We start from the raw sequence: 23,621 nt of genomic DNA on the forward strand, positions 1-23,621 counted from the left end.
TCTCCGGTGTGATTGGGTATTGGAATGTTCACCCCCTCTCTGGTGGAGTACCGTGACTCGGGCTGCAGGAGCCCAGAAACCTCATTTTAATATATTAGCATGTCATTAGCGAGCACTCTCCAGACCTTCACCCCGCTCACTGAATACTCACCAGGCGCCAGCATGATGTCACACTGACATATGTACGAGGGGATCTCTTCGGGGGTGCACCGGTCAGTGTAGCCCCGGGGGGGGAGGGGGGGGCGGAATGACCAGGCAGTTCCTTGGCACTACCCTGGTACTACCAGACATTGCCAGGTTGGCATCATTAGGGACAGCCTGCTAGTGTCAACTTGTGCCTGGGGTGGACCTTAGTAGGAGCCCCAGGACGTGAGGGGGGCACACATATGTGTCGTGGATGAAAGATGGGGAGAGATGACATTGAGGTGGGGGGGATGGGTTCGGAGAGAGTGGGAAGAACCAGGGGCGTCATTCTCCGACCCCCCCGCCGGGTCGGAGAATCGCCGGGGGCTGGCGTGAATCCCGCCCCCGTCGGTTGCCGAAGTCTCCGGCCCGGAGATTCGGCGGGGGTGGGAGTCGCGCCGCGCCGGTTGGCGGGCCCCCCCGCTCGATTCTCCGGCCCGGATGGGCCGAAGTCCCGCCGATAAATTGCCTGTCCCGTCGGCGTAAATTAAAGCACCTACCTTACCGGCGGGACAAGGCGGCGTGGGCGGGCTCCGGGGTCTGGGGGGGGGGGCGCAGGGCAATCTGGCCCCGGGGGGTGCCCCCACGGTGGCCTGGCCCACGATCGGGGCCCACCGATCCGCGGGCGGGCCTGTGCCGTGGGGGCACTCTTTCCCTTCCGCCTCCACCACGGTCTCCACCATGGTGGAGGCGGAAGAGACTCCCTCCACTGCGCATGCGCGGGAAACTGTCAGCGGCCGCTGACGCTCCTGTGCATGCGCCCCCCCAACATGTCATTTCCGTGCCAGCTGGCGGGGCACCAAAGGCCGTTTCCGCCAGCTGGCGGGGCGGAAATTCCAACGGCGCCGGCCTAGCCCCTCAATGTTGGGGCTCGGCCCCCAAAGCTGCGGAGCATTCCGCAGCTTTGGGGTGGCGCGATGCCCCTCTGATTGGCGCCGTTTTGCGCGCCAGTCGGCGGACATCGCGCCGTTTCGGGAGAATTTCGCCCCAGATGTGGGCTGGGAAACATTAGGCTGCAGCACTGGTTGGCGAACCCTTTAGAGATGGCACCCCAATCTGTTTGGAGACAGTTCCCAGCTCTTAGTCTGCATAAACCACACCCACTCACTTCATTTTGGCAATGAGGCTCACACGGCCATGAGAAATCCTGCCTTTCGCACTGTTTTTCTTTTCGGAACTATTGCCATTTTTTGTAAGATTCAACCCATGGTTTCCTACCTTTCGTGATGCCAGGAACTCCATCCCCCTGGCTACCTGGAAGCTGTACGATGTAAGGTCCTCCAATGTCAACCAGCTCTTGTAAAGGTCATCTGCAGCTGTAAAAAAGAGAGAAGTGTGAGTTGGTGGAGATGGGACCAGAAAGACTGCTTCTATTTTCTTTTGATAACAATTGATACATTTCCGGTTACATTTTATCAAAATAAACTTCCATTTGCAAAGTGATACATCCAATACTTCAGCAAGAAGCTATTAAATATGAAATGAATATCCTTTCTTGTGCTTCTTGGCATCATCACAATTTCGGAAATTAACCAATGATGTCCCATCAAAGATGGACTTTAGGAAACATATTGAGGTGCATCATCACTTTACCTTCCTCCTCTTCCACGTCACTCAGTGATTTCTCTTCTGCAAATCCGGAACTGGTGGAGCTCTCACTACTTGCGATGCTGTCCAAACGCCGTTTAAATTCATTCTCCATCTGAGCAGGATCATTTTCTTTTATCTGTCTTGACTTCAGTGCTCTATTCTGTAAAAAGGGGAGAAGAAGAATATAAATTAAGCAAACTGAACATTTTTACATGAAAAACTATGCATACAAATATATCAACATAGCAATTAAAAATAGGAGCAGGAGGAGGCCATTCTGCCCTTCGAGCCTGCTCTACCATTCAATATGATCATGGCTGATCGTCCAACTCAGTTAACCGTCCAGCCCCCCCCCCCCCCCCCCCCCCCCCAATAATTTGGCAGGCCGGGTCAGCGCGCGGCCAGCGCCATGGTGTAGGGTACGGCCACTGCAGGTCGCCGCCGTGCGCATGCGCGGCCACGGACCCGGCAACTCTCCATCCGTATCTGCAGGTAAAGCCGCCGGGGGCTTTACGTGGCGCTCTGGCACCCCACCTGGCGGAGCACTGACTTTTCGGTCATAAGACTAGACACATGCTCCGGACAGAGGCTCAAAATTGGAGAATCCAGCCCACAATGTTTTTGCCTCAATTGCTTCCTGTGGTAGGGAACCCACAGGCTTACCACTCTCTGGGTGAAGACATTTCTCCTCATCTCAGTCCTAAAAGGTTTACTCCATATCCTTAGACTGTGACCCCTGGTTCTAGAAACCCTCACCCTTCCTGCATCTATCCTGTCTAGTCCTGTTTCAATTTTGTAGATTTCTGTGAGATGTCCCCTCATTCATCTAAACTCCAGCGAATATAATCCCAACCGACTCAATCTCGCCTCATGCCCAATTCCACCATCACAGAAATCAGTCTGGTAAACCTTCTCTGCACTCCCTCTAGAGCAAGCACATCCTTCCTCAGATAAGGAGACTAAAACTGCAATACCTCACAAAGGCCCTGTTTAATGCAGCAAGACATCCCTGTTCCTGTACTCGAATCCTCTCGCTGTGAAAGCCAACATACCATTTGCCTTCTTTACCACCTGCTGCACCTACATGCTTACCTTCAGTGACTGGTGTAAGAGACACCCAGATCTCATTGCACATTCCTCTCTCCTAATTTATGGACATTCTGATAATTATCTGCCTTCCTGTTTTTGCTACCAAAGTGGATAACCTCACATTTATCCACATTATATTGCATCTAATATGCATTTTCCCACTTGCTCAGCTTGTGCAAATTAAACTGAAGCATCTCTGCATCCTCCTCACAGCTCACCTTCCCATCCAGCTTTGTCTCATCTGCAAATTTGGAGATATTGGGCGGGATTCTCTAATAATGGGGCTATGTCCCCACGCCGGCGTGAAAAGCGGCGTCAACTACTCCAGTATCAACGGTCCCCGATAATGGGGAATGCTCCCCTTCCCAGGGGGCTAGGTTGGCGTCGGATGGTCCCCGCAGCTCCAGCCGGCATGGAACGGCCCGCGTGAGTTCGCGCATGTGCGGGATGGCCGGCGTGCGCTACGACTGACATATTTCCGAGCATGCGTGGGGGTTCCCTTCTCCGCTCCAGCCCCCGGGCATAATGTCAGAGCCCTACAGGGGCCCGGCACAGAGTAAAATACGCCCCACGGAACCAGCCGGCCCACCGATCGGTAGGCCCCGATTGCGGGCCTGTCCACCGTGGGGCCCCACTTCCCCCAGTCGGATCCCCCCCGCCCCCCCTCCAGGACGGCCCCCCGCAGACTCACCTTCCAAGTCCTACCATGTGGGACCTGAGTAACCCACGCCGGCGGGACTCGGCCAAAGTCGTTGGCCAGTTGGCCCATCGGGGCCCGGAGAATCGCCGGGGGGGCCGCTGTCAATGGCCCCCACCGGGAATTCCCTGGGCGCCCGATAATCGGCGCCAGAGAATGGGGAAGCCAGCGTTGGGGCGCCCCAGGTGGATTGGCCATGCTAAATTGTCCCTTCTTGTCCAAAACATTAGGTGGGGTTACTGGGTTACAGGGATAGGGTGGGGGCTGGGCCTATGTAGAGTGCTCTTTCAGAGGGTCAGTGCAGACTCGGTCAGCCGAATCAGCCTTCCGCACTGTAGTGGTTCTATGACCTATTCTCAGTCTCCACTTCCTATGCAATGGGGAAATGTTGAACAGATCATGGACATGCTCCGCTGCCTATCTTAGTCTCAGATTGTCTCGCAAAGAACCCATAATCAAATATAATTACTGACCACTGCCATAAATTGCTGTTAACTTTTATGTAGTGCTAAAGATTTGTCACCGTTGTTATGTATCTGTAGTCTGGCCATTTTAATCCTATCTTTTGATATGACTCAGCCACAGAGGAATTTTGTTGGCAGTTTTCTCATTTCACTGAAGACAATGGGATCACAAAAGGGTAACAAACAGAGAGTATTCTGGAAAAACAGTTCTTCTGTGCTCTGATTCCATTGTTTTCAATGGGGGAATGCCAACTGGGTTATTTTAACTGCAACATACAACTTGTTAGATTAACTAACAAAAAAAAAGTTTTATTTCAAGTTTTAAATTAATTTGTCCCGTTTTAATTATTGAGTGATACAATAAAATAGCATTTGCTTAACAATGATAATTTGCATTCAAATAGCACCTTTAATATTGTATACATTTTGGTCAAAGAGGTAGATGTAAAGCAGGAGAGGGAAGGGGAGAGGCAGAAGAGGTTTAGGAAGCTAATTCCACCAAGTTCGTGTCTAGGCACCTGAAAACACAGCTGCCAATGATACAGCAAAGAAAATCAGGAATACACTAGTGAGGCCATAATTGGAGGAGCGGAGAAACTTTAGAGTAAAATCAGTCAGTAGAATTAATCTTAATACACATAGAGGCTATTAAGAGATGAATGCTGCTTGCTCAATAATGCTTATCTGTGCTGGTCTGTGAGATTTTAGGTAGTTGTGCAAAGATGTCAGCATTGGGTCAGTCAGTAGCAATAAGTGAGAAGGTGATGGCTTCAGGTCCTACTCCAGGGACTCAAGTACATAATCCTGTTTGGCACTTTAGTTCAGAACAGTACTGAAAATCTACTATAATATAAGAAATGCCATCTTTAGGTGAGATGTTAAACCAGGTCCTTTTTGCCCTCTCAGATATACACATAAAATCCTATGGCTGTCTCACTAAAAACAGATCATCTGGTTATTCTCTCACTCCTGTTTATGGGACTATGCTGTCCTTTGTCTTCACATTACGCCAGTGACTACACTGCAAAAGTAATTCATTAGCTATGAAGCACGTTTGGCCATTTTGAGGTTCTGAAAGCCAAAATGGAAGTCGTTTCTTTCAATTAACCTAGAGTTGGAGAACGTCTGTGAGCTATTGAGTCTGTGCCTATTAGAAAACCTTTAATACCAGTACAGTAACATGTAATGAGCCACATATTCACCTTGTAAGGGGCATAGTTGTTTCGCTTGCTTCTCAAGTAGTTTGATAGGTTCCCATACTTGCAAAACTCAACAATCATCATCAATGGACCTGGAGTTAGAACAGCAGGGTTAACAGAATGTATAGCTGCCAGAAATGCACCGTACAAAGGGCAGAGTGACTCCTTCTCTACTTTGTTGGGTGCGGTTTTCCCACCACGTTGCGCCTGGAGGCAATCTCATTGAACCGGGAGCATTGCAGGAGAGACCCAAAACGGGCTTCAGTCCAGGCACCGAACTACCCGTGGGTCAGCCGACCCACACCCCCAGCCCGATCTGAAATATTATTTAAATGAGCCATTCGGCTCATTGAAATGCGCGGCCACATTTCCCCAGCCGTACCAGCGAGGAGTCACCAGCCATACCAGCGAGGCCTCACCTAGGTGCCGATTAGTACTGGTCTCAATTGGAGCCCACGCGGTAGTCATAATCTCAAAATGACCAAACGTGCTTCGTAGCTAATGAATTACTTTTGATTGATTGACTGATTGATATTTATTGTCACATGTACCGAAGTACAATGAAAAGTATTTTTCTGCGGCCAGGGGAACATCACAGTACGTACATAGTAGACAAACGAATAATCAACAGAGTACATTGACAGCATCAACAAATAGTGATTGGTTACAGTGTGGAACAAGGCCAAACAAGAGCAGCATAGGGCGTCCTGAATAGTGTTCTTACAGGAACAGATCAGTCCGAGGGAGAGTCGTTGAGGAGTCTAGTAGCTGTGGGGAAGAAGCTGTTCCTATGTCTGGATGTGCGGATCTTCAGACTTCTGTATCTTGTGCAGTATAGTCACTGGCATAATGTGAAGACAAAGGACAGCATAGTCCTACAAACAGGAGTGAGATAACCAGTTCATCCGTTTTTAGTGAGGCAGCCATAGGATTTTATATGTATACCCGAGAGGGCAAAAAGGACCTTGGTTTAACTTCTCACCTAAAGATGGCATTTCTTATATTATGGTAGACTTTCAGTATGTTCTGAACTGAAGTGCCAAATTGGCATTGCCAGGGTGCCCGATTGGCAGTTCCAAGGGCAATGGCTGGGTGCCAGGTTGCCAGTGCCTGAGAAGCTATGCCCATTAAAGGTGGGTATGATGGGGTGACGTGAAGGTTGGAGGGGGTGAAGGGAGGGTCCTGAAAGGGGAAGGGGGGGGAGAGACTGAAGGGGGAGGCCTCAGCAACCACATAACGGGATATCATCAATTGTGTGTGTGTGTGGGGGGGGGGGGGGGGGCCTCACACTAACATTTATTAATGGGGGGGTTCCCTCCTCAAAGGTTGGGGGCATTGCCCATGTATGCAAAGAGTTGCACTGTCCGTGAGTGGAGGGTGTCAGGAACCCTCAAGCTCGCTTTAAGATCAGGTCACCCTTTCAAAAGGGTGCCCCGATCTCTAAAGAGCCGTTCTGGCTGATTAGTTTAGTTACTCACTGCAGAAAATAATTCTCAAGTGTGGGATTGACCAGTGAGAAACTCCCCAAGATCCAAATAAATGACTAAGGGCACGATCTAACCAAAACTAAAAAGGCAATTAAGGTGGGATTAGGAGGGTCCTTCCTGGTGCTTATAGCACCGGCAACAACCCCACTATCTAACAGCACTCTGGCTTGTTTTCGTGCCCCAGCAGGGAATGCCCCCTGAGGCCACATTTGTGTCATTTCCTGCACTGAGGAGCTCTGCCGAATAGAGCTCCTCTGTGCAGGAAGAGATTGGGACGTCATTTACAAATGGTGCCCCGATCTCTCAACCCCCTCCCCCCCGATGCAACCTCTGGACCCCCCAGTGCCCCAACTCACCTGTTGGGGGTCCACATACCGGCAGGGCACCCCTAGGCACAATGCCAGCTTGGCACCTTGTACTGCCAGGCTGGCACCCTGGCAGCACTCCTGCCAACACCCTCAGGGCACCCTGGTAGTGCCAGGATGGCACCAGAGTGGCACTGCCACAGTGCCCAGGTGGGGTGTCACTCTACCCAAAGGTCAGCCACCTAGGACCTCGGATTGCCTGGGGAACCCACCCAGGTACCATTTCCGCCTGCTCCCCATTTGTGGGGACCAATATTGAAGAGCACCCTCCTGGGGTCTCCTCGGCGAGGCTGATAGGTCCCGGGTGGCTGTTCGATTCACTTACAGCAAGGCTCGCTGGGTTCAATGAACAGGATCCAGAGCATGACGTCTCGCCAGATCTGGCTAGATCTCAAGAGGCCTAACAGCTGTCGGAAAACCTGGAGAGGCCTCTCTCGGGAGTTACCAGACACGGCCTGCCCTGATTCTGGTGGGATGTGGCCTGTAGATTGTGCCCCAAGTGTGAGTGAATACAGGTCTGGATCTGACCCAAAAAGCCGGTGAGGAAGTCTATCACCAATTTAAGAGTGTCACCTGCGACTCAATTGGTAGCACACAGCTCTAAGTCTCTGGGCTCAAGTCCCACTCCAGGGTTTGAGAATAAACAATTAGACTGACACTCCAGTACAGTACTGAGGGACTGCTACACTGTTATAGGAGCCTTCTTTCAGGTCAGACATTAAGTTGAAACTCCATATGCCCACTAAGGAGGAAAGGAAAGATTCCTCTGGTACCGTTTTGAAGAAGAGCAGTTGAGTTACCCTTCGTGTTCTGGCTCCCTCAATCAACATTTGATTATCTGGGGCGTCATTCTCCGACCCCCCAGCGGGTCGGAGAATGGCCGTTGGCCGCCGTGAATCCCGCCCCCACCGGTTGCCGAAGTCTCCGGTACCGTATATTTGGCGGGGGCGGGAATCGGGCCGCGCCGGTTGGCGGGCCCCCCCCTGCTCGATTCTCCAGCCCGGATGGGCCGAAGTCACGCCGATAAATTGCCTGTCCCGCCGGCGTAAATTAGAGTACCTATTTACCGGCGGGACAAGGCGGCGTGGGCGGGCTCCGGGGTCCTTGGGGGGGCGCAGGGCGATCTGGCCCCGGAGGGTGCCCCCACAGTGGCCTGGCCCGCGATCGGGGCCCACCGATCCGCGGGCGGGCCTGTGCCGTGGGGGCACTCTTTCTCTTCCACCTCCGCCACGGTCTCCACCATGGCGGAGGAGGAAGAGACTCCCTCCACTGCGCATGCGCGGAAACTGTCAGCGGCCGCTAACGCTCCTTCGCATGCGCTGCCCCGATATGTCATTTCCGCGCCAGCTGGCGGGGCAACAAAGGCCGTTTCCGCCAGCTGGCGGGGCGGAAATCCCTCCGGCGTCGGCCTAGCCCCTCAATGTTGGGGCTCGGCCCCCAAAGATGCAGAGCATTCCGCACCTTTGAGACGGCGCGATGCCCGTCTGATTGGCGCCGTTTTAGGCGTCTGTCGGCGGTCATCGCGCCGTTTGGGGAGAATTTCGCCCCTGATCGATATTACATTACTATTTGTGGGAATTTGCCGTGCAGGTCGCCACCACGCCACCACGCTTCCTCGATTACAACAGTGATTACACTTCAAACTACAAACTCTTTTGAAATGTCCTGATATCATGAAAAACATAAGTGAAAGACTATGGGCAGGATTCTCCGATCCCCCGCCGGGTCGGAGAATCGCTGGGGGGGGGGGGGGGGGGGGTGAATCCCACCCCGCCGCTCCGACGCCGGCTGCCGAATTCTCCGGCGCCGGTTTTCGGGCGGGGGTGGGGATCGTGCCGCGCCGGTCTGGGGCCGTTGGCAGCGGCCCCCCCGGCAATTCTCCGGGCTCCGATAAACCGAGCAGCCGCCCGTTTTCAGCCAGTCCCGCCGGCGTGAAATAGACATGGTCCATCCCAGCGGCACCTAGCTTGTCGGCCGTCTAGCGGGGTCCTCAGGGGGGCATGGGGTGATCCGGCCCTGAGGGTCCCCAATAGTGGCCTGGCCCGCAATCGGGGCCCACCGATCTGCGGGTGGGCCTGTGCCGTGGGGGCATTCTTTCCCTCCACACCGGCCTCTGTAAGGCTCCGCCATGGCCGGCACGGAGAAGAAACCCCCTGCGCATGTGCAGGAAACACGCTGGCAGTTCTGCGCATGCGCCAACTCACGCCGGCCGGCGGTGGCAGGATTAGCGCGGCACCAGCCCCTCCAGCGCCAGCCTAGCCCCCAGAAGTGCGGAAGATTCCGCAACTTCCGGGCGGCCCGACGCTGGAGTGGTTCGCACGGCTCTTGGCGCCGGGACGGGCCGCCCCGCCAATTGCGGGAGAATCCCGCCCTATATGTTTAACTATTCTCCCAGGTAGATTCAAGACAAATGGAGTTGGTATAAGTGGTTAAGCGAATAGTGAAGAAGCAAAATGCTCACATAGTTATTTTTGTTTAAAGGTTTATGCTTGGGAATTGCCTTCCTTTTTAAATTAAGTCCCATATGACGATGGCGAATTCATTTCTGAGTTATGTTAGGAGTCATTTTTGAACGTTGCTGGAACTGCAAAGCTGAACAGTCACTACCATGTAAAGATTAACTGGTTAGCCCATCTATCACCAAAATCTTTTGGGAGATGGATACCGATAACAGTAGAAATTATTTGTTTTATTTTTTCACAGAGAACAGCAGTAAAAAGAGTTGTTGTCCTAAATGCGGTCAAAGGGAAGCGATTGTATGGACTCACCTCCCACTTTTGTGCAGGCTCCCAGCAGGTTCACCACATTGAGGTGATGGCCAATATGAATAAGGATTTTCAGTTCAGACATCAAAGCTCTTTGTTCACTGGTTGTTGCTCCATCTGAAAATAGCAGCCAGCGAAATAAATACATTCCATTCCGTTGCAAACAAGGCAAATACAGAGGATGTGCACCCATGCATAAATACAGGGTATGTAATAGCATTTACACATAATGCTATGCATGTACAGAATGTGCATGGAGCAGGTGCAGAAATTTAGATGAGGAGGAATTTCTTCCGCCAGAGGGTGTGAATCTGTGGAACTCTTTACCGCAGAAGGCTGTGGAGGCCACATCACCGAGTGTCTTTAAGACAGAGCTTGATAGGTTCTTGATTAATAATGGGATCAGGGGTTATGGGGAGAAGGCAGGAGAATGGGGACGAGAAAAATATCAGCCATGATTGAATGGCGGAGCAGACTGAATGGGCCGAGTGGCCTAATGCTGCCCCAAGTCTTATCATCTTATGATATTTATATGCAGACCAAAATCCATCATCTGAATTCGTTATGGAAAATATTACTTGACCGACATTTCCAACTCAAACAATTAACTTAAAAACACAAGAGGCCACAAAAATTCAACGCTACACCAAGGTATTCCCTGAGCTCTCTTGCTGTGAACTTTCAAAAATAGCCTTCTGAGGAAGGGTTTCACCTCTTACGAGGCAGGGAAGCAGCATCAGAGGACCTGTTTCTTAAAGGGACCTTTGTAAAGAGGCCGCCAGTGATCGGAAGTAAGAGAAGGGCATCATTTGAAATGTGTAAAACATTGAGGTTATACCTTCAAAATTAAAGATAGCACCTGGTCTCTGCATAAATAAAGTTGTCAATAAAATTACAGCCATCTTCCTGTTTTTTTTTAATGATAGATTTTATGAATTCATACTCGATGTAGAGATTTACACATTCAGAATGTACATCAAGAATTCAGGCTCATAGGTCAGCTAGCACAATGGCATTTTTAACAGGTCGAAAATCTTGTAGACTCACATGGGTTCTTCTCTCAGATACTCTGAGTGCTGTAGGTTCCCAAAGACCATGGACTGGGTTTAACTGGACTCCGCAGTCTCTGCCCAGAACTAAAAGTTTGCTGGGGGGGGGGGGGGACACCTGTCCCTCAGGGACGAGAAGACCAGTCTCAGACAGCTGTCAGCCAATCAATGGCTGGCAGCCCTGTCCGGTACTGCACTGAGTTTATTGCGGAGTCATTCAATTGTGGACCCCAAATCCTGGCCCCAGCAAGGGTGGAGTGGGGGATAATATTGAACATGGCAGTGGAGGGAGGCTAGGTGCAGGGAGGGAAGATTGCGGAGGAGGGCCTCCAATTGGCACCTGGGCCTCGGAAAACAGAAAAGACAGAAATCTTTCCAACTTTCATTTACCTTTCAACATCTTGACAGCAACAGTTTTGCAAGTAGAGGCTTTTTCAATGTTAAAAGCAGCTGCTTCAACCACTTTGCCGAAAGCTCCATGACCCAATGGTTTGCCTAGTTCAAGAAATAAAAGAAGGATCTTTCAATCATGAAAATTATATGAAATAATTAATCTGTTTCTTTGAATGTTCTTGGCAATTCCAACGCCATAGGGGATGCAAAATAGCCCTTTTCAGATAATGGTGCACAACATTAAAGAGAGAAAGGCTTTGCTGAGGGAAACTCAACAGCTCTGGTGTTGTTAATGAAGCTGATGTGTGCTGAAGAACAGGTCAATCTGACTGTCCTTAGATAGATACAAAAATACAATACAACTACGGAAGCACAACATTTTCCTAAAGAATAGATTTTAGTAAATTCCATTGACGTGCGCTGGTACTCCCTCTGAAGTTTGATAAATAAGAAAACATGTACAGCACAATTATACCAGAGTTTATCCCAATCATGTGCTTCGTAAATCTCAGTTGCAGTTAAAAATACTTGCAGGCAAAAGGATCTAGAGTTACTAATACAGAACAAAGTATATCCTAGTGTCATGTCAAATATGAACATTGTATAGATCAACGATTTATTTGGAGTGTGCAGGTATTATTCTAGAGGGAGGAATACATAGTTTGGGGTGTGGAATCTTACCTAATTTAAGTCTATCCCTGGGAAACTCCCATTTACTGGCATCATAGGACAGTCGTTTACACTGTTCATCCATAGGTATTTCATCAGGATCCATGATGATTGACAAGTAGCCCGTCTTTAGTTCTGCATCACTGGGCTGGAAAAGAGTGACAAATCAAGTTACTTTAGCTGCTGGCTCTGTGTTCTCAAGAGTGGTCATGCTCACTTTAGTGAGTGTTGAGAAAGGACACAGAGCAGTCAATGATGCAGAATTAAATGTTGCCAAACAAACAAAAGCACACATCACACCAGATGAACTGAACATGCATGCCTAGCTCACAATTACTTCAGATTTCATTGTAATACACAAGGACCATGCTAAGCATGCAGCACTGAACAACAAGGCTTTCCCTCCCCCATGAATGGCAATTCTAATTAACACACATTAGTCAATCCTTCGTTAAATCATGCAGCAGCATTATGGAATGAAAGAAAAAAATGTGTGTGTTGTTTTAAACACAAAGGAAAGATCCACATAAAAGGGCTACAGTCAGCTTTCATTTGTCAGGCAATGTATATTCCCATGGGACAATACTGGGATTGTTTTATTACCCGCTTTACTGTCCGCAAGATGATTATTAGAAGCAACCAAAAGAACAAGGCGATCACTCCAGTGCCAACCAGGATGATCAACTCCAGGTTTGCCTTGTCTTCAACTCCTGGTACGGAAGAAAAAAAATCCTTTCAGTTCAGTGGCGATGCATGTGATCATCGATAGGTGGGAATTTATAAAGGAACAGATAAATACACAGACTGAACCCGACAGAGACACCAAACTGGCATGAACAAGATTAGCTGGTGCCATACAAATCATATTAAGTAAAAAGCAAAGTGTCACAGTACAACTCAGTAGCCGCATGATTTACGACCTTAAGAAAATACAGACCTCTTTATAATTACAGTGACCAAGCAGTCCATAACATATTTCTAAAATAATATAGTCTACACCTTCATAAATCACAAACAGGGGCGGGATTCTCCGACCCCCCATCGGGTCAGAGAATCGCGCCCCCGCCGGTTGCCGAATTCTCCGGCACCAGATATTAGGCGGGGGTGGGAATCGCGCCGCGCCGGTTGGCGGGCACCCCCCCCCGGCGATTCTCCGGCACCGATGGGCCGAAGTCCCGCTGCTGGAATGCCTGTCCCGCCGGCGAGAATCAAACCACCTCTCTTACCGGCGGGACAAGGCGGCGCGGGTGGGCTCCGGGGTCCTGGGGGGGGGGGGGCGTGGGGCGATCTGGCCCCGGGGGGTGCCCCCACGGTGGCCTGGCCCGCGATCAGGGTCCACCGATCCGCAGGCGGGCCTGTGCCGTGGGGGCACTCTTTTAATTCCGCCTTCGCCATGGTCTCCACCATGGCGGAGGCGGAAGAGACCCCCCTCCACTGATGCCGTGAGCGGCCGCTGACGCTCCCGCGCATGCGCCACACGGCAAAGTCATTTCCACGCCAGCTGGCGGGGCGGAAATCAGTCCGGCGCGGGCCTAGCCCCTCAAGGTTAGGGATAGGCCCCTCAAGATGCGGAGGATTCCGCACCTTTGGGGCGGCGCGATGCCGGACTGATTCGCGCCGTTTTTGGCGTGGTCGGCAGACGTCGTGCCGATATCGGAGAATCTCGCCCCAGATCTCCTGGGTGTCACACATAGATAATTTGAAGGGCTGTGTGAATGTAGGCTTGTGCATGCATTCTGGGTGGTGGGGGTAATGTTTAGAGAAGCTCCTTCAATGTATATTCAAGTTATTTGGTGCAATTCTTGGGACCTGAAAATTGAATTTCTTTTAAATTTTACATTATTCTTCCATATTGTTATCTATGCATTACAAATTGCACTTATAGAATACCTTGAATGCAGAAAAACATGTCCTAAGGTGAGTCACAGACAAAATTAGATGAAAACTGGGTGCTGAGCCAAAGGAAGAGATACTAGGAAGGGTGAGCAGAGGCTTACCGTCAAGGGGGTTGGTTATAATCAGGGTCTTAAAAGTGGACAGGTTCGGATGAGCTTAAGGAGTAAATCCAGAATGTAAGACCTGGATGATTAAAGCGGGTGGGGGGTGTTGGGGGACTTTGTAAGTATAGTGAGTACTTCATTAGATTCAATTAGTAATCATCATTGGGTTCAGTCAACTTAATTTAATAATAACTTTTATTATATTGTCACCAATTAACTTAATTATTGTCAGTTATTGAGTTACAGATGCACATGGCTTTACAATTTATTTGGTAACACTGCACAATTGTTGCTTTCTCAATAGAGTACTTCTAAAACGGTATATGCTACTTTGTATATGGGTGCTAACTATTTGGGATGTGGATATATGAACGATTGTGATGTGAATAACAAGGGCTAAGATTTGAATATTCAGAGTTTAAGCTTTAATACATCAGAGTATAAAAACCCTTTATTTCAACAGAAAAATAATAACTACAGTTTGTGAGCATCACAATTTACTTAACCAGCAGGGATTATCAACGGGCACGTGCAGAGACACTGGTAAAAATGTATCCTTGAATTAAATCAGGTGCAGGAACATTCATGAATCAAAGGAATGGGAAGTACAGGTCAATACAGTGGAGCTGTTGAGGTTTATAGCTGTCAGGATGCTCTATGAGATGGTGGGATCCAGAGTACAGGATTTGTTTCATTTTCTTTCCTTCTCTGCCATCCCTCTGCCTCATCATTAAGGTGTTTCGATTCAAAGCATGATGTAGCTTGATGGTCAAGTTGTCACCCTTCTGAACGATTGGTAGCAAGCTCTTCCCAGTCATTAATGCTGATGCTGTTGCACATCAAGGAAAACTTCAGGGTGTCTGTGAAGTGCTTCCTCTGTTCCCCTCTGGAACACTGCCCATTTGAGAGTAGATAAAACAGAACCTGGAGGTCAATACACTTTTTTGTTGTCCATACACAGTGTCCAGTCCATCAAAGTTAATTTTGTAGGAGTTTTGCTTGAATGCTTGTGCAGCTAACTTCAAGAAGGACACTGGCATTTGTTCGATACTCCTCCCCCCATTGAATCCAGAGGATGTGGCATTGCTGATGGAATTTCTCTCATGCTCTTATGTGGCACTAATATATCAATGTATCATAAGATTTAAGTTAGTTATGGAAAAGTACAAGGAGCAATCTGGAACAAAAATATTTAATTAGATGAGACCCAATTTAATTGTTGCAAGAATGGATTTGGCCGAAGTAAATTGGAATCAAAAATTGGCCAGCAAAACTGTGGCAGACACTGAAGAGAGAAGATAGTTTGGGTAAAGACGAACTACATTCCCATGAGGGGAAAGATAGGAAAAACAAAGTCAAGAATTCTCTGGATAATAAAAGAGAAAGGGAATACGATGAAGTAGAAAATGGATGTGTATGACAGCTTAAAAATAAACAGAAATTGTTGGAAATCTCAGCAGGTCTGGCAGAATCTATGGAAGAAAAACATTGAGTTGAATATAACGCAAAGGAAATTCTTCATGGGATGCAGGTGTTGCTGGGAAGGCCAGCATTAACTATTCGTCACAGCTTTAAGTTTGGTAATAAGAGGCAATTAAAAATAACAGGTGCAATTTTGAAGGGTGTGCAGTAACAGAGAGACCTGGGGTATCGTATACACATCATTGGAGGGCAGAAAGTGGTTTGTGATAACCGTCAAGAGGATCATGGGGTATTGCTGATTGATCTCCATGTGGGCTTTGTAGAATACAAATTCCCCTGGTGAGCTGGGGCTTGTTAGCAGGACCTTTAAATGCAGCTCCCCGATCCAGACTGGCAGTTCCCGATAGTCCTGGGCTGGAATGTTTGTTTTGTGTGCCACGGTAGTGGCTTTATTTTCCGTTTAAAATAAATCAGTTTGGCCTTTCACTCTGCATCTCCTGGAATTATTACATGGTTAAAAATGGTAGTTATCTTCTCGGCCATGTGTATCCATCTAGTCCACTGGGAAGGCTGACCAATAAGATGCAGATGTTAGCAGCATGCATGCTGCCATGTGACCCTGAGCCTCCTGAGACATTGGTACTCACGCATATTGAGAGAGTTGGCCCTCTGCCTGTAGACCCCCTTTTAGGAGTCTTGCCTACTTCCAGCTGTATTTTGGGTCCATCTCCTTTGTGCTATGCAGGGACATGTGGCTGAGAAGGTCGTTGGTGCTGCTGTTGATGTTTCTGCTGCTCGAGGAGCATTTAGAAGTGGTAAGCCTCACCACTTGACCCTCAACAGTTCGTCAGCTACGCCTGTGCCACTCTGAAGGCTGGGAGCAAGGAAGTGTAGCTGGGTGCAAGGAAGTGCAGCTGGAGGGGGTAAAGTGCTGGTCATGTGAAGTATCGTCCAGTCACCCATCAAACATTGAAAATACTCTTAGAGTGCTTTACATAGGTGCCTTATCCCGGCCATAGCTCTTCAGTTTAACTGGTCAAAGTCTTCACAGCTTGCCAGTTTCTTTGAGGAAATCCATCCAGATGTGGACTTGCCATATCCAGCAGATTAGAAATACATTGTGAGGCTACTCCGCTGTAAGGTAAAAGGGAATCCATGCGCAAAATCCCTCTTGATTACATCTTACTTCAACTGGATTCCCATCTCAAAAGTGAGGCTTCTGTTTCACTATGAGCCCTCATGAAACGAGGTGGGGGCCTATCAGGATACCAGCATTATGGCATTTTCTGCAATTGTACTTATCCCTCAAAAGCTACTTCCACTGACCTGGGAAACGTCTAGAGTCTAAACCAGGAAGTGAAGTTAGAATTTAATGTAAAATCATATCCAGAAAGCAAAGTAAAGAGAGGGAAAGAAAGATGGGATTACACGCAAGAGATAAAAGACACTGAAATAGTTTTTTTTTTTAATGCATTTTAACTTTTTTTAAATCTACAACCTAAACATATGCAATTCTCTTAAAAGTAAATTTTCAGTGCCAGAAACATAATTAAGATGAATGTTCCCTCGAATGGACAAACTTTACTTTTTCTCTCATGTTTAGTGCGGACCCAGTGGGGAAGTGCCATAACTTGACATTATTCATGTATGTGAATGGCGAAATCTTGGGTGAGATCATGTTAGAACTCAGTTTCTGGGGGAGCTGGGGAACTCGGTTTTGACTTTTGTGTTTAACCGTGCATGTGCAATTGCCAGATGTTGTTGTCTGATTTATTCCTTTATGTGAGCGCTGATAGCCTTATCATTATTCCTACTGGAATATATAGGCTCCTACATTTTGACTGCTTGGCATTGTCAACTATATCGAAAGTAACAATTGTGCTGTGCCGTCAAACAAATTGTAAATCCACGTGCATTGATCATTTATAGCATCTGCTTTATTTAAAACATTAATAACAAGTATGAGCTAACTTGCATCATTATAGCCTTACATTCTGAACAAACAATAATATATACAGGGCGGGATTCTCCTCTACCCCGCGGGGGGGGCCGTATTGGGGCCGAGGAGTGGCGTGAATCACTCCGGCGTCGGGCCGCCCGAAATGTGCGGAATCCTCCGCACCTTCAGGGGCTAGGCTGGCGCTGGTGGGGTTGGCGCCACGCCAGCTGGCACGGAAGGGTTTGGCGCTGCGCCAACCGGCGCGAGTTGGCGCATGCGCGGGAGCGCCAGCGTGTGCTGCCGTCATCCCAGCGCATGCGCAGGGGGCTTCTTCTCCGTGCCGGCCATGGCGGAGGTTGACAGCAGCCGGCGCGGAGGGAAAGAGTGCCCCCACAGCACAGGCTCGCCCGTGGATCGGTGGGCCCCAATTGCAGGCCAGGCCACCGTGGGGGCACCCCCCCGGGGCCAGATCCCCCCGCGTCCCCCCGAGGACTCTGCAGGCCGCCCGCAGAGCCAGGTCCTGCCGGTACGGACCTGGTTTGATTTACGCCGGCGGGACCGGCCAAAAACGGGCAGCCGCTCGGCCCATCGTGGGGCGGATAATCGCCGGGGGGGGAGCTGCTGCCAGCGGCGCGATTCGCGACCCCGGCAAAACCCCGGTGCCGGAGAATTCGGCAGCCAGTGTCCAGGCGGCGGGGCGGGATTCACGCCGCCCCCCGGCGATTCTACGACCCGGCAGAGGGTCGGAGAATCCTGCCCACAATCTCTTGGAACTAGCATAAGTATCGCATTTCAGTTCAAAACCACCCAGATATTATTCTGCCCGAAAATCACTTTAATTTTTCTCAACAGTTTCCTAACCTTCGACAGCAATCATCGCAGCAGTAACTGCACAGCCCTGCATGTTACAAGCCTCACACATGTACATCCCTTCATCTTCCTTCTTCAACCTCTGGATGGTCAATGTCCTGTTCATCTCATCTAGAACAATGCCTGGCAGGACATAGACATACAGCGTTAGGTCAGTGAGGCATCATTATCTGCACCAGTCACAATATTACAAATCATAGTGTGAACTGAAATAACCGGATACACTGAATAATGTAAAAGATTAATAGTAATCACACTGCCAAACAGTTTCTTTTATTTTTGAATAATTATTATTTGAAATCTTTTACAAACTTATATGTTGGCTTTCTTTGTACACTGTGAAGCAATGAGCATTTGCTTTTAGATTCATTTCATTTATATTTTTTACTCTCCCCCATTCTAATTTTCTTTCCTCCCACCCTCTTCTGAAGATAATATTAACTACATCTGCATAGTAATAGCCATTCTCCAGTAGTTCCAATGGAGTGAACATCCTTGCTGCCTGAGACAGCGAGCATGCTATTTGACTGCAGGAGACATCAGAAGAACCAAATTCCGCCCTGACCTAATCTGGTGAACTTTTCACTGGGAATCAACAGACAGTAATTGACTCTTATTTTGATTAGGAAGAGCATTAGTTATTAAAACTACTTCCTTAAACACATTGACAGAATGGAATTATAACAAATACAATTGGGGTAATTCTGACTTTGGATATGATGTAAAGTGGATGCTATATTATAAACGTATGTATCACGAGCAGGAGTAGACCATTTGGCCCATCAAGCCTGCTCCGCCATTCAATAAGATCATGGCTGATCTGACTGTGGTCCCAACTCCATTTTTGAACCTAGACCCTGGCTCTCCATCTCATACACTTTTGTTCTCTTGCTCGCCAAGAATCTAACTCTGCCTTAAATATATTCAATGACACTGCCTCTACTGCTCTCTGGGGAAGTGAATTCCAAAGATTTACTGAGAGAAAAAGATTCTCCTCACTTCAGTCTAAATTGCCAGACCCCTTATTTTTAAACTGTGTCCCCTAGTCCCAACCTCGACCACAAGGGAAAACATCTTTTCAGCATCCAGCCTGTCAAGTTCTCTCAGGATCTTGTATGTTTCAATATGATCACCTCTCATTCTTTGAAATTCCAATGGATATACGCCTAGCCTGTTTAACCTTTCCTCCTAAGATAACGCCCTCACTCTCTCCCTCACTGATCTGTTCCCTGTAAAAACACTATTCATGACGCTCTATGCGGCTCTTGCTCGTGTATATGCTTTGTTTGGCCCTTGTTCCGCACTGTAACTAATCACTATTTGTTGATGTACTATTTGTCGATGTACTCTGTAGATTATTCTTTTTGTTTACCGTATACATACTGTGTACGTTCCCTGAGCCGCAGAAAAATACTTTTCACTGTACTTCGGTACATGTGACAATCAACCAATCAATCAATCAAAAATCAGTTGAGTGAAACTTTTCTGAAATCCTTGTAATGCAATATTATCCATTCTTGAATAAGGGGGAGACCAAAACTATTCACTGTATTCCAGATGTGGTCTCACCAACTCCCCCCCCCCCCCGCCCCCCCCCCCCCCCCGCCCCCCCCCCCCCGCCCCCCCCCCCCCCGCCCCCCCCCCCCGCCCCCCCCCCCCGCCCCCCTGCCGTAAAACAGTAGGAAAATATCTATACTTTTATATTCCATTCGCTGGCAATGAATGAAATGAAAATCAAGAGAGATGGATAACAGATAGCTGATGCGGTATCACCTCTATTAACACTATCACCCAAACCATTGCACCCAATAATTCCCATCACGTTTTATATGCCTGGTTTAGAGATTTGTTTTCTGAAACCGGTTTGAAATAGAACCATAAAGGGCACAGTGGCACAATGAGCATTGTTGCCTTACGGCGCCGAGGTCCCAGGTTTGATCCTGGCTCCGGGTCACTGTCAATGTGGAGTTTGCACGTTCTCCCTGTGTTTACGTGGGTTTCATCTCCACAACCCAAAGATGTGCAGGGTAGGTGGATTGGCCACGCTAAATTGCCCCTTAATTGGAAAAAATGAATTGGGTACACTAAATTTTTTAAAAAAAAATAGAATCATAGAATTTACAGAGCGAAAGAAGGCCATTCGGCATATCGAGTCTCCACTGGCCCCTGGAAAGAGCACCCTACTTAAGCCCATGCCTCCATCCTATCCCCGTATCCCAGTAACCCCACCTAAACCTTTGGACACTAGGGATCAATTTAGCATGGCCAATCCACCTAACCGGCACATCTTTGGACTGTCGGAGGAAACCCACGCAGACATGGGAAGAAAGTGCAAACTCCACAGAGACAGTCACCCGAGGCCAGAATTGAACACGGGCCCCTGGTGCTGTGAGGCAGCAATGCTAACCACTGTACCACCATGCCGTCCAAAGATGGCTCTTTACACACTTCAAGGTATAATATTGGACGAATATAAGCAGCTTACCTGACATTTCATAAAGCTTCTTATTATTTTTATACCATATAACATATGGACTCGGTGTCCCAACCACATCACACTTCATCTCTATGGAAGAGCTCATATTCGCTGTTTGGTCTGTTAGATTCTGAAGCACCAATGGCGACTGTTGAGCTGCAATGAAAATCAGAAGAAACTTTACTCAGTCAGTGCTTTTACTAAGTAAAAAATAATTTTTAGAACTGTAAAACGATAGCCTCAGAAGAATTGAAAATTGAACTGGAACATGTGGTTGCTTCCTTGTACTGAGCCTGAAATCTGTTCATATCCAATATTACTGTTCAATACTAAACGGAGATGCTGGCAGTGACTACACAAAATCAGAAAATGCTCCATTTCACAATGCCAGTACAAGTATTCACCAAAGAAAATCGTGGCACAAGAGTTGCATATGATACATCCTATCAGTTCATTGTATAGTTTTCTCACCTTCTACAGAAAGTGTCTTCATCATGCAGTGTCTTTCACCTGTTTTTTTATTCTGGGCTTCACAAAGATAGACTCCTTGATCTTGAAGAGATATATTGCCAAAGAGCAGTTCGATGGTGATATTTTCAGTCTTGTCACCAGAAACCATTCTCCAAGTCATCTGTTCTGCATCACGTTGGAGGTCTTTACATGGGAGGATGGCAAGGTTGCCACGGCAGCTTTGGAGAATTGTGGGGTGGATCTTGTACCACTTTAGGTTCTCATATGTAAATCTGTCAGCTTTGCACTGAAGCGATACATTATCCTCTTCAATAGGATGGTCCGTAGGCTGCAGATTAATTTCAAGACCCTCTGCAAAATCAAGAATATTAATCCCACCTGTTGTTTTTTATCTATTCTATTTTTCTATGAAACACCAACTGAAATAGCATTAAAGTACTGAAATTTGCAAGTCTCTTCCTGGGTTCCAGTACATAATTTTCTTTTTCTGATAAAAGCCTTAATAGTTGCAGTTTTTCTTTTAAAAAACAGATATATTAATTTATGTTGACAAGCATAAGGCACTTAAGATGTATTTATTGCTCAAATATTAAACCATTTACCATCTTAATTATGAAATTATTTTTCCTTATTTAGGTTCAGTCACTCATAAGGCACAGTTGCATAGTGGTTAGCACTGCTGCCTCACAACACCAGGGACCCAGGTTCGACTCTGACCTCGGGTGACTGTGTGGAGTTTGCACATTCTCCCCGTGTCTGCGTGGGTTTCCTTCGGGTGCTCCAGTTTCCTCCCACAGTCCAAAAATGTGCAGGTGAGGTGGATTGACCATGCTTACATCCCCCTCAGGGTGGGGTTGCAAGAATAGGGAGGGGGATTGGGCCTATGTAGGATGCTCTTTCAAAAGGTCGGTGCAGACTCGATGGGCCAAATGGCCCTCTTTTGCATTGTAGGGATTGTGTATGTTTCTTATTTTTATGAAGTGCACAACTTTAAGAGACTTTAATTAGAAGAGATTCTGCTTGGTTTAGCCACTCTAGCCAAAACTATTTATAGGCCAAATATTAGAGTTGACAATATAGCAAATATATAAATCTGTAGCCAAGGGGTGAACACAATATTCCACACCTGTGGGTCTTCCACTATTAAAAGGCATCCACACGTGGGACGGGATTTCCTGGTCTCCCTGTGGCCTGTTTTCCAGCGGCGGAAGAGACTTGGCATTGGCCGCCGGCAGGATCTTCCAGTCCTGCTGGTGTCTATGGAGTTTTGAATTGTTCACTCATCCCGCCACTGGGTAATCCGCCTGGGGGAGGGGGAGGGGAGCTGGAAGATGCGACTGACAGGAAGGGCTGGATTTTGGTCTTTTAATTAACATTCAATTATTTTTTAAAATCAGCTAAATGTAATCCTTTCCCCACTATTTGCATGCAATTGTACCTGCACAGTTTTAGGAACACAAAGTTCGTAAAGCGATTGTCCCTTAATGTAAACAGTACCGCATAAACAGACCTGCCCACATATAATATATCTGCTCAAACAGCAATGACAATGACAAAAAAACTTTAATAAAATGCCACTGCTTTTTCAGCAAGGACCGGTTTCCGTAGCCTAATGAAGTCACAGAAGTTGTTTCTCTGCAGGAAATAAAGAGCTTCTCAAGCAGTTCACATTCTGCATTTTGACAAGAACTTATTTAAAATAAAAACAAACACACCTCCGGTCAGTCTACGAACAGAATTAATTTACTGGACAGAGTCTTTACATAAAGTAATTCAAACAAAGGCAGCAAATAAAAAATATTTTCCAAAACAAATCACATTTGTGCCTATCTGTTTTGAAGAAGTCGGTTTTAACTTTCAAGTTGTCCAGGAAATCATGGCAGGAGCAGAACATGATGTGTTACTGGGTCAGTATGGGGTTCACATTGCTAATAATTATTGCCAATCGGTGTTCGCATCAAGCAGCTTCTAAGACCGCGAATGATGCGTAGAACTTAATTGTCTCTTCTACCCTAATGAGGCTAACGGACTGATTTGCTGGTCTCATCGGGCAAATGCACTGCAGTTTGATTTGGCTGCAATCCCAAGCTTATTTACCATACAATTTAATCCTCGATTCATAAACAATAACCTCTCCAGGAGCTGAGACAGCTTTACTACACAGCATACAAGTCATCCGTTTATAATCATTTTGTCCTCAAATCTCTTTAATTCAGAGCAGATTCTTTAGTCTTTCCATGGGATTTGTTTTCATAAATTGTTGAGTAGACGTGCTGTACTTACTGGTTACATGAAAGAAGATGACCCTCTCATCTTGTCCCACTTTGTTAATTGCCCGACATCTGTACAGAACACAGACATTTGCTGCCTGAATCACAAGGGTGCTGACCACCTAGTGGGAAACGTCAGAAAAATGGTACCATATAAATAACAAATGCCCAGAGATGAGCTCAGATATTTGTATACCTTCCGGGCAAAGGAATGCATACGAAA

At 47.7% G+C, this 23,621-nt stretch overlaps 1 protein-coding gene across 2 annotated transcripts in view; it reads right to left on the reverse strand.

The window, feature by feature from the left end:
* Positions 1-23,621, reverse strand: part of kdr (kinase insert domain receptor (a type III receptor tyrosine kinase)) — a 98,733-nt gene that overhangs the window by 34,459 nt on the left and 40,653 nt on the right. For both annotated transcript variants that reach the window (XM_072496781.1, XM_072496780.1), the window contains exons 12-22: positions 23,412-23,520; positions 21,129-21,479; positions 20,667-20,813; positions 18,173-18,304; positions 12,554-12,660; positions 11,963-12,098; positions 11,279-11,383; positions 9,843-9,956; positions 5,226-5,314; positions 1,777-1,933; positions 1,402-1,499 (exon numbers count right to left, since the gene is read on the reverse strand). In XM_072496781.1, coding sequence (XP_072352882.1) covers positions 1,402-1,499; positions 1,777-1,933; positions 5,226-5,314; positions 9,843-9,956; positions 11,279-11,383; positions 11,963-12,098; positions 12,554-12,660; positions 18,173-18,304; positions 20,667-20,813; positions 21,129-21,479; positions 23,412-23,520 — 1,545 coding nt within the window. The remainder of the gene's footprint in view (positions 1-1,401; positions 1,500-1,776; positions 1,934-5,225; positions 5,315-9,842; positions 9,957-11,278; positions 11,384-11,962; positions 12,099-12,553; positions 12,661-18,172; positions 18,305-20,666; positions 20,814-21,128; positions 21,480-23,411; positions 23,521-23,621) is intronic.

The sequence above is a fragment of the Scyliorhinus torazame genome, chromosome 3 (assembly GCF_047496885.1).
Source record: "Scyliorhinus torazame isolate Kashiwa2021f chromosome 3, sScyTor2.1, whole genome shotgun sequence".
NCBI classification, from domain to species: Eukaryota; Metazoa; Chordata; class Chondrichthyes; order Carcharhiniformes; family Scyliorhinidae; genus Scyliorhinus; species Scyliorhinus torazame.